This window comes from Ipomoea nil, unplaced genomic scaffold, assembly GCF_001879475.1.
Source record: "Ipomoea nil cultivar Tokyo-kokei standard unplaced genomic scaffold, Asagao_1.1 scaffold1619, whole genome shotgun sequence".
Taxonomy (NCBI): domain Eukaryota; kingdom Viridiplantae; phylum Streptophyta; class Magnoliopsida; order Solanales; family Convolvulaceae; genus Ipomoea; species Ipomoea nil.
The window spans coordinates 224098-241379 of record NW_017618047.1 but is presented as its reverse complement, the minus strand read 5'-3'; the positions used below and the strand labels follow the sequence as shown (position 1 = coordinate 241379).

Genomic DNA, 17282 nt, shown 5'->3' with positions numbered 1-17282 from the left:
TATTCTTTGCTTCTTCTTCTTCTTTGGCATCATCATCACCGGAATCAGAAGTCCTTGAGAAGTTTGCGGACTTGTTCCAAAGTCACAAAGAGCACTACAGTGAAGGGTCCCTGGCGTGAAATGGTGGGGATGAAGGGTCCTTGTAAAGAGCCATGGTGCCCTCTGCTTTGATCGTCTTCATGGCACAGTCAAGGGTGCCGGCGTACGGCGACGCCATCCCCGGCTCCACCTTCATGTTCATCATCCTCGTCTTCAGCACGTCCACCGAATTCGATGCCACCAGCACGTCTGCGGGGTTCCCCACGGCAGCTCCGATCCCACCGGTCGAATGATCTTCACACCCACCGCAATGGGTCCCAAGCGCGGCAACAGAGGAATAGGAATATGACCAGAATGGGCAGCAGTGGTGTGAAAATCACAGGTCTGAACCACTGTCGCAGATTCGCCCTAGAGCTGCATTTTCACCCGGAAATAATGGAAGTAATCCCTCCCTCAACAAATCCCTTCAAACCCATATCGAACAACCAACAACCAGAACAAGATTCAAGAACTGAAGAAAAAAAATGGCAGCCAACTGATCAACATCCGCAAAATGGCAGGGAAAGAATCTCAAGGACTTGGTGATGATGATGCCAAAGAAGAAGAAGAAAAAGCAAAGAATAAAGTTACTTAAAAAAAAAATTAATTGTGGAATGACAACTTTACCCCTCAAACTAATGTACAGTTAATCTTCACCTGACGGAAGGATCAACATTGGAAAGATTTCGAAAGTCAAGTGTCTAAATTGTCCAAATTAAAAGTCTAGTACCAATTATGAAAAATCAACATAGTCAGAGGACCATTGCTGGAATTAACTCTTAAATGAAAGGTTTACAAGTTTAATTTCAATATAAAAAGTAATAATTATATTTGAAATTTTAACTTATAGAATGATAATAATAAGATTTGTGTAAATTGGTGGATCCACGCAAAATTTATAAATGGTAATACTTTGTGTGAGACTGTTTCACATATCTTTATTCGCGTTACGAGTCTGTATCGGTACGAAAATGTAATACTTAAAATGAAAAATGTAATGGTAATCAGGATTAAAGTGTTTGTTACATATAATAGAAATGTAATATTTTTTAAGAAAAAATATAATACGTTTAAATCAAAAGTATTACACACTTCCTTATATGTTATATAAGTAATTGCGACAAGTGTTCGTTACTTAAGAAATGTAATACTTATGAGGAAAAATGTAGTACTTTTAAATTAAAATGTAAAAGTATTACACTTTCTAGTAATAGAATATTTTATTTTCGATTAGTATTATAATTTTTTAATATAAATATTATATTTTGATACAAATTTTTATCATTTGAAAAAAAATTTGAATAATTAGAAAAGTGTGTTAGTGAATGTTGAGGTGGATGGGGAGAAAAAGAGGATGCAATTAAAAGTTTAAACTATTCTGAGAAAAATACAGAATCGACAAAATTAAAGCCTATGAAACATCATAAGATACTAAACTAGAAAAACAGAGATCCCAATAAGTAACGCAAGGCGACGGGAACGAGTCAGGCTGAGACCACCGCTCGGCGACGGGCCAGGCGGAGAGATATCGGAAACGGGCGCCGGCGCCGGCGCAGGAGCCGGAGCCGGAGCCGCAGTGTGGTGGGGAGACAGGGCGGGGCTTCCGCCGCTGGGTACCTCAGTGGGCTGAGGAACTTTAAAAACTCTGATGTCAACCTTCTGGCCGCCCTGACAGTGGCCTTCGAACCCGCAGATGTAGTAGTAGTGGCCGGGGCCCATAATCCTGATGGAGTCGTTGCCGGAGGCGTAGGTGGCGATCGGCGACGCGGTGTTGCACGACCGGTAATCCTCCCGCCCCACCCGCATCACGTTGTGCCCCTCCGGATTGTACTCGAAAACTGCACATAAATTTCATAACAAACACTTATAAGTCATAACCCCCCACCTGTTTGCAAAAAGTCCTCTAAGAACTCAGACGACCTTACCGAGAACGTCGCCGACGTGAAAAGCCCTGCACGAAGCCCACTGGCGATAATCAACGGTGCCAATGGTCCAAGCATTCGCGTCGCCGACCTTGTACACCTCGCCGGCCACGGTCGCCGGGGAACGAGAAACGGCCATTAACGTCAACAACAAAAGCCGCATTGCTTCCGATCTCATAATCACGCCCATTTCAATGGATACCTGAATACTCTGAAACGCGTATGAAGCCCGTTCTGTACTGAAAACAAAAAGGGAGATAAATACACTAAAGAGTGAGTGGTCACGTTGGATGAATAGCGTGCGTGCTTTGGATGAACATTGGCAGAAAGTGCACAAATCTTTTGTTTTTTGCTACAAAACGTGACAAGTTTGTCATGCATATTGACCATGTCTACGTGTAAAAATAAGTTTTTATTACTTTTCATCACGGGTAGACGTTGCACCGCCATTTAAAGACTCGTTATTTTCAAACTGTACCGTATTTTTCGCGGGCGGAAGAAAAAAGTTTATATTATTAATGCCTCATAATGTAGTGGCAATATTTTTTTTTTATTATTAAATATAGGAAAGACTAAATTAAAGTATATAAATATCAAGGTCTCGATCATTACGCTAATAGTGCATATTTAACTTGTCTACATTAGAACAAAAATTCAATTAATTTTGGGTAACGCTCACAATACGGGCATAGGACAGGACAGGACTTTGCCATCAATAGGTATGCTTTTTGTGATTTTGTCACTATACTTGTTCTCCAGGCAATTTTTTTTTATTAATGTGTTTTACTATAGTGACAACAATCTTCTCCCTTTCTTTTTGGTGATATAATAAGAGCATCCCAATAGGGGATTTTGGATGATTTTTGCATGTTATAATGCTTATGTGGAGGACACAGGGAGATGTGAGAGAAATATTAAGTTGTTACAGGAGAACATGGTTTTTATAAGAAATGTGGACCCACTAAAAAAACCAACATACTACGGTGCGCCTGAAGTACACCAGAACGGCGGGTTATCATAGTTTTTTTTTTTTTTTTTTTTTCCTGAAAATTAATTTTTATTGTTTTTTCCCCTCTTTCATTCTTTCATACTTGGCATTTTAAAATTTGTAAAAAAAAAAAAAAAGAAGCTATTTTAGGATACTCTTAAGACTAGCCTACCTATAAATATCAAGGCATTGATTGAAATATCAATATTTACTTTATTAAATTTAATATTGTAATAGTTGATAAATTTACACTTTATACTTATAACAACAATACGAAAGGACAACAAAAGAATATTGAAGACATTTGTCTCTCTATCATCAAAATGTAGGAAGAGCATTTCCATGTCAACTTGAAAATATTATTTTAAAAGAAAATATATTGCATGATGATAAATTATTATTATTATTATTGTTATTATTATTAGTAGTAGTTGTTATATTCCTTGCTACTTTACTTTTTAATGAATGAATTAGGTGTTCAACACTTCAACATATTACACTATCATGTCTTGTATTATATTCTTTGGAAAAGTAATGTGGAATATTTTTCATGTGAATGCTTTCTGAGTTTAAATTATTATTGTTATGGTTGAATTCTCTTTGAGATCAAATTAATAAAATTATCTGTATGTTACATTTTAAATTTTAAATACGAGTATATTTTGTTGGGTGATGAATGAAACTTATAGAAACTTCACTTATATGTAATAATCTACTAATGTGGTAAATACGGTCACGTCCACAAATACGTATAGTTTATAAAGTCAGATCGTCGATGAATTATTTAATGGTCTGCTTGTTGATTTAAGTCTCTAAACACGGGTCATGTGACAGCGGGTCAGACGGTCCCAATCTAAATTTAAGTGTGTAAAATGTGTCAAAAGTCTCCTCACAAGTATTTAACGCGGTATTTATAGGAGGGAAAAGGAGACCCATGTCGGTCCTTCGGCATGCATAACACATGTGACTCATGCACAATGAGAGGTCAGAGGCCTCACTGATTCTTCCACGTGTATCGAGATTTCTGGCAATCGAGTTTGACAATAGGAATAAGATGCTCATGGCTCAAAGGGAGAAGGTCAGGTCACCTATCTCGACCTAAGATGGTCGGAATGAGTCAATAAATGGTAAGACACTGTTGTTGATTGAGCATCCGCTCGATCCTATGTACCGAGTCGGGCCGATATGCGAAGAGGTCGGGAATAATTCCCTCGACGCGGCGATCGAATCCCGAGCAAGGGAATGACACGTGCAAAGATGATATACCCCGATTATATTCTTTATTACCTACAAACTACACATAATAAATAAATCGCACTAAGAAGATCATGTGCAACAAGTTAGACTGAGAGAACATTGACAAAAATAAAACTTGTAACCTTCCAATACTAGAATCATACTCAACATATTCAGTCATTTCTTAAGTACTCCGTAGATAAGTATAGATAACGGCCATGTTTGGTTATTGACGGATCCGCCATTTTTGACAGTTTAACATGGTCAAACTGCCAAAAAAAATCGTTTGGTTAGCAGCGGTTTGCTCCAAACCGCTGCTTTTGCAAACGCTGCACTTTGCAGCGTTTACAGTTGGCGTTTTGGGGAAAATTAAATTTTCCCCAAAACGCCCCTGTTTATATTTAAAAAAAAAACTTAAAACTTAATGAGGGAGCCGAAATGGCTCCTTAATTTGAGGAGCCAAAACGGCTCCTCAATGTTGCCCATCTGGGATGGGCAACAAATTTGTGGAGCCTTGAGGCTCCTTAAATAGGAGCCTCAAGGCTCCATTCCCACTTTTCCCACCGATGTGGGACGGTGGGAAAAGTGGGAATACAAGAGGGGAGCAGCTTGTGCTGCTCCCTTCTTTCGTTCTTTTATTTATTTATTTATTTATTTAAATTATTATTATTATTATTATGAATTATAAATTATAATGTATACTCTTATGGTCATTTTACATGTTAATCGCTAATCTAAACAGTTAATTTTATCAAACACTTTTTTATAAACCGTTAATACAATCTGCTGGTTAAACCTGTTAATACAATCCGCTATTTGATAACCGCTAACATAACCCGCTACCGCTGACCGCTAACCGTTGATAACCAAACAAGCCCAATATGTGGAATGTTGAGACTCTTGAACTTTGACAAAGGCAATTGTTAAGCTATTAAACTTGACAATTTTTAAAATTATCACTCGAACATGACAAACTAGTATTGTTAAGCTATCCACCCTGTCTTTATCTAGTAAGTATAATAGACTTTTTAAATCCATTTTCTTTAAGTTATTACATAGTGATTTATATATAATTGTTTTGATATCTATTTCAAATTGTAAAAAAAAAAAAAAAAAAAAAAAACTTCAAATACGATGTTTTTAACCCATTGTCAATAATAATTTGTTCAAAAAATAATCGTAGTAAAAAATGTTAATTTATGGTTAGTTATACTTAAACCAATTTGAATCTCATAATTTATTTCTAATTAAAAAAAAAAAAAAGGAAAAATGACACTTTTTCCCCTTAAGTTATATACTTATAGCATTTTTTCCCCCTCAATTATTTATGTAAGCACATTAGCCCCTCAATTATTTTAAAAGTGGCAATTTTTCATCCTGATATATTAAATTGACATTTCTACCCTTAAAGTAAACATTTTATTTATTTTACTTCTCCAACAAATTATTGTGTATATGTAGCAATGATCACGGTTCGATTCGAACTAAACCGGACACTATAGCAATCGAATTAAAACTTTTCGGTTATAATTCAGATCTAGAACCCAATATTTGAATTTCAATTTATTAAATTTATGAACAAAAAAAAACTGGATCATGAACCGTGAACCGGCGGTTTTGGATCCGGTTCGCGATTTTGAACCGTCTTTATTTTAAAATTTTAATTTATTTTTTATTTTAAAATAGTCTAAATTCAACAATAAATGCATTTTATTTTTTCAGTTCGGAACATGAACCGACCATTCCGGTTTGCGATTTTAATAAACTCTAAATATCGCGTTTTGATTCTAAATTGTAATTGGAATATTTTGGTTTGGTTGCTATAGTATCTGTTTGGTTTGAACCAAATTATAGTAATAATTTGTTGGAGAAGAAAAATAAATGAAATATTTATTTTAAGGGTGATACTGCTAATTCTACGTAAGCAATATAAAATAAACCCGAGACCAATTAAAGCAAGTAAAAGACTTTATTGATCACGGTAAAGGCCCTAAGTACAATCTACTTGGTTGCTCTGAGTACCGACTGACTGCGGTCGGGATTCTCTAGTAACAACCTATCGATCGTCCAAAAGTCCTCTACACTGTAGCTACTGTGGGTATTTATAGCCACTGCGCCTGGAGACATGACTCCGGTCGTTCGGCATGTTCTCCACGTAACCACCACGTGTCAACCTCCCAGGTGCCCTGCCTGTCGTCGTAGAGAGCCGCCACGTGTCCTGTACCAGCTCTCCTGCCAAAGGGCTACTGCTCGGTGGTCGACACCATCACTCGGGCAACTCCCGGTCGGACCCAGACCGGGTTCTTCGTCTGGAAGCCCGACCTGTCACCTGCAAAGACAAAGAAGAAAAGAACAAAGACAACTCGGTCGGGGTGGAGCTTATGTCGGTCGGGATATTTCCTACCAAAAGCCCCCCAGCCCGGGTCTTTTTGACCGTCCGGGAAAAAATGGGACGGGATGACGAAGCCCTAACGTCGGCCATCCGACCGACCGGCCAGCTGTCATTCCTTCCCCGCCACGTGTCGGCCACTACCGGCCTTGGCGACCGTAACGGTCGCCTCGGAGTCAGTGCGGGTCGCGTCACGCAAGTGGACCTGTTTTCCCGCCTAAACGCTCCCCTATAAATAGGCCCTTGAGGCCTTCATTTGAACTTTACTCAATCCACTGAAGCAATCGGTACCCTCAGAGAGTCCCGAGCGGCAGTTCAACGATCCGATCGAGCAAAGCGAACTTCAGATTTCCTTCCAAGTATCATCAATCGGTAAGCTCCTAGCCCCTTATCTTTTCCCTCATTCTTAACTTGGCGTAGAAGTAGGATAGAACTAACTTCGAGCTAACTTCCCGAACCCTGTACTAACCCCGACCGGCCTTTAGGTAGAACCATATGTCGGACTCGGATAGCCAAAACATTTCGGTCGCGGACTACGACCACGGCTTCGAGCAAGTTAGCGACGAGGAGGTGGAGATCATGCCCAATTCTCCTGAAATCGTTCGACGACCGGGCAAGGCTCCCGAGCGAGCCCCCGAGCAGCAGGGATCCTCAAACTCAAGCGAATCTTCGGGATCGGGCTCGAGCAGCTAGGGAAATTCAGGCCGCGAGAGTGAGGTCGCAAGAGAGACACCTACCAGGGTGATAGGGGATCACCCGGGAACCGTTCCCCAAGGAGACGAGCCTTCGGGTAGGAATGATCCGGTCGAGGAAGAGGGGAGCAAACCGGGGACCAGCAAGGATGACGGGTTCGTATATTTGAACAGCGAGAGCGTCGCCCAACAGATGAGCGAACTGACGCACGGGGAAGCCGCATGGATCGCAGAAGGACTAGGCGGTCGAGTGGAGTTCGACACTAGTCGGCGGCTCGGAAACATTATCGACCGCCACCGGGGCAAATGGATCGGGATGCACTACGACTCCCTAATGGCCCCGGTCGTCTTCCCGTTCACGGGCATCTTGACCGCTTTCCTGGGTTACTACCAGGTCATGCCAGCCCAAATCTGCCCGAACTCGCATCGCATCATAGCGTGCTTCCCGCAGATTTGTGCTCGGCACGGGGTACACTGCACGATGGAGCTCTTCAACCACATCTATCAGGTGAAGGTCCTCTCGGGCAGCTACGGGGGGGGGGGGGGGGGGGATTCTTGATGGTGCAGTCCCGAGAGGGAAAATGCTCGATTTCAGGCTTGCCCGGGAACAACAAAGGCTAGAATAAGAGGATTTTCTCGGTCAAGTATGACCCTTGGATCCTCCCGACCAAGAGAATTTGGAGTACCCGCTTTAGGAAGCAAGTTACGCCGGTCGAGACTTCGGCTCTTCGGGAAGCTGAAGCCCGGATCTCAAGCGAGATCCACGAATACAAGATCTTCCAATCGGCAGAGAAACTGGCCGCCGCCCGGTTACCCGACCCGGTATACGGCCTGAAAGAGAAATACAAGCCCGTGCCGATGGGCGTGGTGGTAGCAGGTCCTCCTGCTCGGGGTAAACGGAAGAAGACAGGTCTATCCTTAACTAACTCCCCCGCTCACAACTCCCCGAACAGCAAACTTACTCCCGACTTAACATAGCTGCTTCTTTTTTGCAGACATGGCGCCAAAACGCTTTAACAGCGGAGCTCCGAAATCTCCTCCCCGAACAAAGATAACCTTGGGGAAGAAGAAGACGACTGCCGGGTCTTCGGGAGGGGATTCCATCCCGGTCGCCCGACCCTTGTGCCCCATCCCGATCATCACCGATGAGGGCGGGGTCCTGGACGGTTCGGACACCCTGGTCACCCGCGTGACCAGCAGGCCAAAAGGCCAAGTGACGGAGAGACCGGCGGAGGACGCAACCGGGAGCAAGAGGCAGAGGACCGAGAAGAGCCTGACCCCGGCGGTCGGGTCGGTCATGGCTGATGCCTCCGTGCTATCTCGGATCGGCAATCTGACGCCGGTCGAGATAGACTTGACCAAGCTGAGCCCGACCCAACTGGCAGAGCGGCTCGGCCGCGAGCTGGCCGAGGTAAGAATTTTCCCTCCTTCATTTTATACGAAGGATCTTCGATCAGACTAACATGCCTATCTTTGCAGGCATCACGGGTCGGGGCGGCCCTTCACGGCCAGGCGCTATTGGCCACGGAGGCCATACGGCTAAAGAAGGTCGCCGACTGGCGATTCAAAGAGCTGGAGGAGCTATCTGTCGAGCTGAAGAAAGCCGAGGAGGCCCTAAAGAAAGCTCGGACCGAGCGGAGCGCCTTGTCGAAGGCGCTACAAAAAGAGAAGGAAGCTCGGGAAGAAGCGGTCAGACGAAGCACGGACCCGACTGCCGCAATCGAGCACTTCTTCCGGGAGGTCGAGCCCGGGATGGTTTTCATTCGGCAGATGCGGAAGAACGCGGTCGCGGATGAGCTTTTCTGGTCCTTCAGTCACTGGGCTTACAATAACGGCCAAAGGGACATGAGGGAACGAACTGAGGCTAACATGAGGGAGGCCCTTGAAGGCGATGACCTCGAGCTGGTTCTGACCACCCTCCCGACCGAAGTCCCCGACCCCGGGCTAGACCCCTACGATCCGGAGATCGAGATCGTTGGCCCGAGCGGGGCTGCTGTTGAGAAGCCTTCCGACCCGACCGCTGCCGAAGCCGCAAAGAAGTGAAGGCCACCGGTTTCTTTCCTTTTTTGTAAACGCTTACCCGGGAGCCCGGTCCCGAGTTGTACCGGGCACCTTTTAATTAATGACAACTTCTCTTTTGATCCAATTATCTTTCGTTTTATGCTTTCGTTTTTTATTTTCATTCCTAACCGTGCGCACTCCAATCATAGACTCTCGACCTCATCGTAAACTCCCGACCTCACGGCCATCTGGCCCGGTCTCGTAATACTCGACCCCGTTGACGCCCAACCTTAAGGCCTTATAGCCCGGTCATGCGTCTGAGGTCCCGTCGTGAAACTGGCCAACCCGATCGAGTTTACACGATCTCCAGGCCTTGACGAAATTTTTGAAAAATAGGTAAGCCTCCACGGTCAGGATATATCCGAGCGACGGGCTTACAGATACTTCCTTCATCCCAGCCCCCACACTATTGTGCGCTCGAGGCACGAGTGGGTGCGATAGTGAAAGAAGTTGGACAGATCGGGGAATTGTGCTGAGAGCTCCTGGCTTCCCCGATTAGTGGCGTGACTCGAATGTCCGCCGATGTGGAGCGCATTTGACCGGTCGATAGATTCGCCCGGTCGATGTAACTTGGAAGATGAATTGATCTGCGTGCCTCAAAGGTAAAGAACATAACCGACCGGGCCGCCGCATGCAAGCGGTCGAGCAATCACCGATCGTTTATACATTAAACCTTCCCGCTCGCAGGCGGTTAAATAAATATTTACAATGATAAAATTTAATTACAAATGACGACCGGGACTAACTCGCAGGTCGAGCCCCCACTTCGTCTAGAGATTACACAAAATAAGCTAATACCTAAACATAACGAGGTGCTCGGAATTCCAAGTCCCCTCAATTACCCGACCGGTTGTCGTCTCCAGTCGGTATGTACCCGGCCGTATGATGGCGCTGATGATGTACGGCCCTTCCCAGTTCTGAGCTAGCTTTCCGCCCTCCAAAGGTTGACTGGCCTCCCTTCGTCGTAGAACGTAGTCTCCCACCTGGAAGTAACGAGGGTTGACCCGAACATCTTTCGAACTCTTGACCCGCTTCTGGTACTCGGCCATGCGCCGAGCTGCTAGCTCTCTTTTTTCCTCTACGCCGTCAAGATCCACGACCATCGCATGTTCGTTCTCCTCCGCATTGTAGGTTCTTTCTCGATCGGGAGTCGGGCCTCTGCTCCATAGACCAGGGCGAAAGGGGTCTCTAAAGTAGCTTCCATCGGGGTCGTCCGATAAGTCCACAACACATATGGCAACTCATCGGCCCAACTACGACCAGCCGAGTGTAGTTTCTTTTTTAGACCTTCCAAGATCGTTTGGTTGACATTCTCCACTTGTCCATTTCCCTGCGGGTAAGCCACCGACGACCGGACATGGGTCGTCCCGATCGTGGCCAAGAAATTTTGAAAATACTGGCTCACAAATTGGCGGCCGTTGTCGCTGATGAGATGCACGGGCACGCCAAAGCGGGAAATCACATTGCGCCAAAGGAACCGAGCGCACTGCTGAGAAGTGATCGTGGCTAAGGGCTCAGCTTCGATCCACTTAGAGAAGTAATCAATAGCGACAATCACAAACTTCCTCCGACCGGAGAGCTGAGGGAAGGGGCCCAGGATGTCTACCCCCCACCTAGCGAAGGGAATTGCAGTTGTTACCGGCTGATAGAAAGTTGCCGGTCGTCCAGGTATCCGGGCAAACAGTTGGCACGTCTCACATTCCCGAGCTAACTTTTCGCAGTCTAGCCGGAGGGACGGCCAATAGTACCCGATCAGCATGATACGACGGGCTAATGATCGGCCTCCTTGATGTGAAGAACAAATTCCCGAATGCAACTCCTTCATGACCAAATCCGCCTCAAAGGCGGTCAAGCAACGCATAAGAGGGCCTCCATATGATCGCCTGTAGAGACGACCGTCTAAGACTTGGAACCTTGGGGCTCTAAACTTGGCATTCCGAGCACGCTGCGGGTCGTCTGGGAGTCGACCGTGCTCGAGGTACTCCTTTAGATCGGTGATCCAGTTATCTTCTACCGGTTGGATCGGATTGACCGGTAGACGATGAATGCTATGTCTCGGGATCACCAAAATTTGTGTTATCTTCGACATATGTTCCGGGGCGTCTTGAGCCAATTTAGACAAGATGTCCGCATCGGCATTATCCAATCGGGGGATGTGCCGGATGGTATACCCCCGGAACTGAGTAAGCTTCTCCATGGCTAGGTCTCGGTATAATTGTAGACGATCTCCATTGACTTCATAATCTCCGAGAACCTAGCCGACCACGAGCGCAGAATCTGTTTGAGCTCGAATGTATTCAGCCCCCAAGTCCCGAGCGCACTGTAAGCCATTAACAAAGGCTTCGTACTCAGCCTCATTATTGGTCGGATGGAACTGATACATGAGGGCAAAATAAACTTTAAATCCTTCCGGGCTCGTGACCACCACTCCTCCTCCTGCTCCTTTCTTGCTACTCGACCCGTCAGTAGCCAACGACCACCACTCAGCCTCGGGGTCCGCAACTTCAAGGGGTCGGGTATCCCGGGCGGTGCACTCGACCAAGAAATCAGCTAAAGCTTGACCCTTAATGGCTGGTCTTGGTCGGTATTCGATCGCGTACTGGGTCAACATCAACGCCCACTTGACTAGGCGACCGGATGAGGAAGCAGTTCGGAGGACTGGCCCGATCGGCTGATCGGTCAACACGCGAATTGCTCGACCCTGGAAGTAGGGAGCCAACTTCTTCGCGGCGATGTACAAGGCGTAGACGACCTTCTCTAACCGGGAGTACCGGAGCTCGGGACCATGTAGCGCGTGGCTTACATAGTACACCGGTCGCTGGACCCCTTCCGGATCAGTTCGGCACAATACTGCGCTTACTGCACGATCGGAGACGGCGAGGTATACGTCTAGCTCTTCTCCGAGCTCGGGCTTTGAGAGCACAATTGGTGACATGAGATACTCCTTCAGCTCATCAAAAGCCGCTCGGCATTCTTCGTCCCAGACGAATCCATTGACCTTTCGCAATACCTTGAAGAAAGGTAAAGCGCGCTCAGCTAACTTGGAGAGGAATCGGCTGAGGGCTGCCAACCGACCGGTCAATTGCTGGACTTCCCGAACGGTAGAAGGTGGTTGCATGTCCAGAATCGCTTTTACTTTGGCCGGGTTGGGCTCGATTCCTCTCTTTGTCATCATATAGCCGAGGAACTTGCTGGTTTGAACCGCAAATGTACACTTGCTTGGGTTCAACCGCAACTGGTACTTTCTCATAACCTGAAAGCATTCCCGGAGGTCCCGAGTGTGGTCGGATCGGTCCCGACTCTTAACCAACATATCATCAATATAAGCTTCCATCGTTCGGCCTAGCAAATCGGCAAAGAGCATATTGACCATTCTCTGATAGGTGGCTCCTGCGTTGCGGAGACCGAACGGCATCACCCGGTAACAATACAGCCCGTCCGGGGTCACGAAGGCTGTCTTGCTCTCATCTTCATGGTGCATCATGATTTGATGATAACCCTTGAATGCATCCATGAAGCTCATCAATTCGGCCCCGGCCGTCTCATCGACCATCTGGTGGATACTGGGTAGAGGATACAGGTCGAGCGGGCAGGCCTTATTGAGGTCGGTAAAATCTATGCACATCCTCCACGCTGGGGGCTTCGGAACAATAACTATATTAGCCACCCACTCGGGATAAATCACGGGTCGGATGTGCTCGATCGCCGCCATCTTCTTGACTTCCTCTCTAACAAACTCGCGGCGATCGGAAGAAAGGTGCCGGGTTTTTTGCACCACCGGCTTCGCTGCGGGATCGACGGCTAACTTGTGACAAATAACCGACCGATCGATCCCGGGCATGTCCTCGGGCCCCCAAGCGAAGATATCGGCATACTCCCGAAGTATGGCTAAAATTTTTGCTCGGAGATCGGGGGTGAGGGCCCGACCAATCTTGATCTTCCTATCCGGTCGGTCCTCGGATAGGGGAACTTCTTCTATCTCCTCGGAAGGCTCTGGTTGTTCCTTCCGATCTTTAGCCTCTTCTTTGGCTATGGTGTTCACCCGGGAAGACGAACCGGAATCGCGTCTGTTAACCGCTCGGGTGTAACACTTCCTGGCGGATTGGACATCGCCACGGACCACGCCGACCCCCTTGGGGGTGGGGAATTTCATGCATAGGTGAGGCATTGAAATTATCCCACCGATCTTCATAATGGCGGGTCGGCCCAAAATAACGATGTGGACGCAGTGGAGGTTGACCACAACAAATTCTAACTCCGTCTTGATCGACTTCGGGGCTGTGCCGATCTCGACCGGGAGCGTTATCTTTCCCTCGGGGTAAATAAGAGCCCCGGTAAAGCCAGACAGTGGTACACCGACCGGAGTCAGCTCCTTCCTGTCTAATCCAAGCTTTTCAAACACGTCCAAATAAAGGACGTTCACACTGCTGCCAGTGTCGACCATAACCCTCTGGACGTCCGTCCCTTTCACATCAATTGTGACCACGAGCGCCTCCATGCCGTGGTCACCGCTGCTGAGTTGATCTTCCAAGGTGAAGGTTATGGGCTCCATCTTTTGCCTCTTCCCGGTCTCCCGGGAGTCCACTATAGCGACCGGGCAATTACTTCGCGGTCGGGAAGCGTCTTCCAATCCACCAAAAATAACGTGGATGGTCGGCTTTCATGCTGGTCGGCTGCTAGATGGAGGGTCAGGGTCCCGTCGGTCATCGCGACGATCATCCCTTCGATCGTCTCTTCGGTCCTGACCCGACCGGTCGGAGCGGTGATGAGAGCGCCGCTGTTCTCTCCGATCGGTATTCCTTTTGGGGTCCTCTCTCCTCCCCACACATTTGTCCAACTTCCCTAGATTGAGCAAATCTTCCAACAGTTGGAGCAAATGGGTACACTCTTCAGTGTCATGCCCAGCACATCGATGGTAAGCGCAATGCTTACTCTTGTCATGACCATCTCGATCGGGATGGGGAAGCTTAATGAGGTTGCAAGACTGAGCATACTGCATGGCCTCCGCTGCGGATCGGTTCAAGGCCGTAAACTCACCAGTCCTGGTGCGGGATCGGGGGTGGTCATCACCCGATCGGTGTTCCGCCCGGCCGGCCGGTTTACGAGATGAAGATCCGACCTCCTGCGAGCGCTTTACGGCGTTCGCCTCGCCAGCATTGGCATAATCTGTGACCCTTCGAAGGGCCTCCTCATACGTGGCCGGGGGGTGTAAAATGAAGTCCTGATATAAATACCCCGCCCGGAGAGAGATGTGTAACATGTGGGTGGCGGTGACGTCGTCCATGGGCTCTACCTCCCCGACCGCCGCCTTCCATTTGGTGAGGAAGTCGGTCAAGCTCTCGCCTTCAAGTTGCTTGGCCTTCTCCAGATACATATAAGGCTTCCTCACCACTTTGGAGGTGATGAACTTCCTCACAAACTTGACCGCCAGGGTGTCAAACCTGTCGATCGAACCCGGCTGCAAAGTTCGGAACCACTCCGCCGCTCGACCGGTAAGCGTGGAATAGAAAGCCCTGCACATCACGGCGTCCGACACACCCTTCAGCGTCATATTGCTGTAGAAATCGTTGACGGGAGCCTCAGGGTCTGACCGGCCATCATAACTCTTCTCTCCAGAGACTTTTAAATCGAGCGGGTAAGGCTGAGCCATTACCGCCGCTGTGAAAGGCGTCTGGTGCAGGGTCGGTTGTCCAACCGGGGTTGCTGCAGGGTGCGCGCTTCTGAATTGCGCAAATTCTGCCTGGAGGTTATAGAGTAATCCTCGGGTCTCGTTGAGCTCAGCGGCTTGGGCTGTATCCCGAGCGCGTCGTCGTCGGTGAGATCTCGACCCGCCATACCCAGATGAGGCCTCCTGGCTAGCCTCCTGCATCTGTACGTCTTCTTGCCCGCGGTTCGGGTCTTGGGGTCCCAAACGCTGGCGCATCTCCGGTCGAAGACGACCAAAAGCTACCGCTCGGGCAGTTTCTTCGGGGTCCTCCGCTTGGACGGGAACCTCGACCGCTTGCTGGGCCTGCCCTGGTGCCTCCATCGCATCAGCACCCCCCGACCCCAACCGCGAATGAGCCGAGCATCGGGCCCGGGAAGCGGACTGACGCTGCGGCTCTACATGTGCGGTCGGTTGTACTGGAGGGGCGGCGGCTGGAGCCGTGTAAGCAGGCGTATATGGTGGATAACCAACCGGGGGAGTGTAGTACATCGGTTGGCTAGGCCAATACCCGTGCGGCGGAGGTGGGACTAGGTATGGATATTGGCCGGGATACATCATCGACTGCTGCTGATATGGCTGACCGGGTGTTGGGTATCCCGGTTGTATGTAGTTCACCGGTTGTTGGGCAACCGGGGTATGTGTTAGACGGGTGCGGTGGTGAGAGATTGAGATTCAATTCTACCGTCTGACCTTGCTGTTGGGTGGCGTGGTGCCCAGATGAGCTCGCTGCGTCCGCCTGGTCGTCGGCGAAGTTGTTTTGAGCCCACGGATACATGATTGGAACGGGAGCGGGTGCTCGTCAAGACGTTGCTTTCTCGCACGGATCCCCACGGACGGCGCCAAAATGATACTGCTAATTCTACGTAAGCAATATAAAATAAACCCGAGACCAATTAAAGCAAGTAAAAGACTTTATTGATCACGGTAAAGGCCCTAAGTACAATCTACTTGGTTGCTCTGAGTACCGACTGACTGCGGTCGGGATTCTCTAGTAACAACCTATCGATCGTCCAAAAGTCCTCTACACTGTAGCTACTGTGGGTATTTATAGCCGCTGCGCCTGGAGACATGACTCCGGTCGTTCGGCATGTTCTCCACGTAACCACCACGTGTCAACCTCCCAGGTGCCCTGCCTATCGTCGTAGAGAGCCGCCACGTGTCCTGTACCAGCTCTCCTGCCAAAGGGCTACTGCTCGGTGGTCGACACCATCACTCGGGCAACTCCCGGTCGGACCCAGATCGGGTTCTTCGTCTGGAAGCCCGACCTGTCACCTGTAAAGACAAAGAAGAAAAGAACAAAGACAACTCGGTCGGGGTGGAGCTTATGTCGGTCGGGATATTTCCTACCAAAGGGTAAATATGTCTATTTAACATTTTAGGGGAGAAAAGAACCACTTAAATAATTTAGGGAGGAAAAGTACTATAAGTATATAACTCAGGGGAAAAAGTGTCATTTTTCCAAAAAAGAAAAAAGGAACCCATGACACGTCAGACGTGCATCACTTAAAGTTAGAGCATCCACATCCGTGGATATTATGGAGATAATGTCAGATGAATTATCTTGGGTGGGGATAATAACAAATGTGGGGTGGGGTTATTTATCAAAATATTTGTTCTGCAAAATTGGGGAGAATGCAGAAAAAGAAGAAAAGGAAAGAGAAGAAAAAGGAGGCTGCTGTGCGCGTTTCGCGCACAGCAGCCTCCTACACGGGCGCGTGAGGCGCGTCGAACGGCGCGCCTGACCCTTTACTTTTTTTTTTTTAAATTTTTGATTTTGATTTTCTTATTTTTTTTCCTCCCCTTCCCACATTCTCTCTCCTAATCACTCTTACATTATCTCCCAATTCTCCCCAACCATTGTGGATGCTCTTAGTAGGCTCCAATTTGCGTAGTTCAACAAACCTGACAGTAAGTTGGGTTGCAGCGGTGCACGCGCCAACCGAAAGCGTGGAGGACGCGCCAAAAAAGAAAAGAAAAGTGAGATTCATAACCGTGCCACGTGTATCATCGAGAAGTTATTCCTTGAGAAAGTGACGTTTCCTGCCATGTAGGCACCGGCCTTGCAGAACCGTCAGATCAAGATTTCATCCGACGGCTGAGATGGGGTTTTAGCTAGCGAGAGAAATCCTCGCCGTCTACGGCGGCCCCGCAGTAGAAAAAGCAAGTTTAAACATATTAGATATCGGAGACGTGTACCGAAAAAGATTAG

The 17282-nt window shown here is 47.7% G+C and overlaps 1 protein-coding gene across 1 annotated transcript; it reads right to left on the bottom strand.

The window, feature by feature from the left end:
• Positions 1 to 1424: 1424 nt before the first annotated feature.
• LOC109191273 (basic blue protein-like) lies at positions 1425 to 2481 on the bottom strand. Its single transcript, XM_019341863.1, has 2 exons — positions 2004 to 2481; positions 1425 to 1916 (listed from the first exon to the last, which is right to left on the bottom strand). Exons 1-2 carry the CDS (start codon positions 2188 to 2190, stop codon positions 1510 to 1512), a joined length of 594 nt encoding a protein of 197 aa, XP_019197408.1. The 5' UTR covers positions 2191 to 2481; the 3' UTR covers positions 1425 to 1509.
• Between the last annotated feature and the right edge of the window lie 14801 nt (positions 2482 to 17282).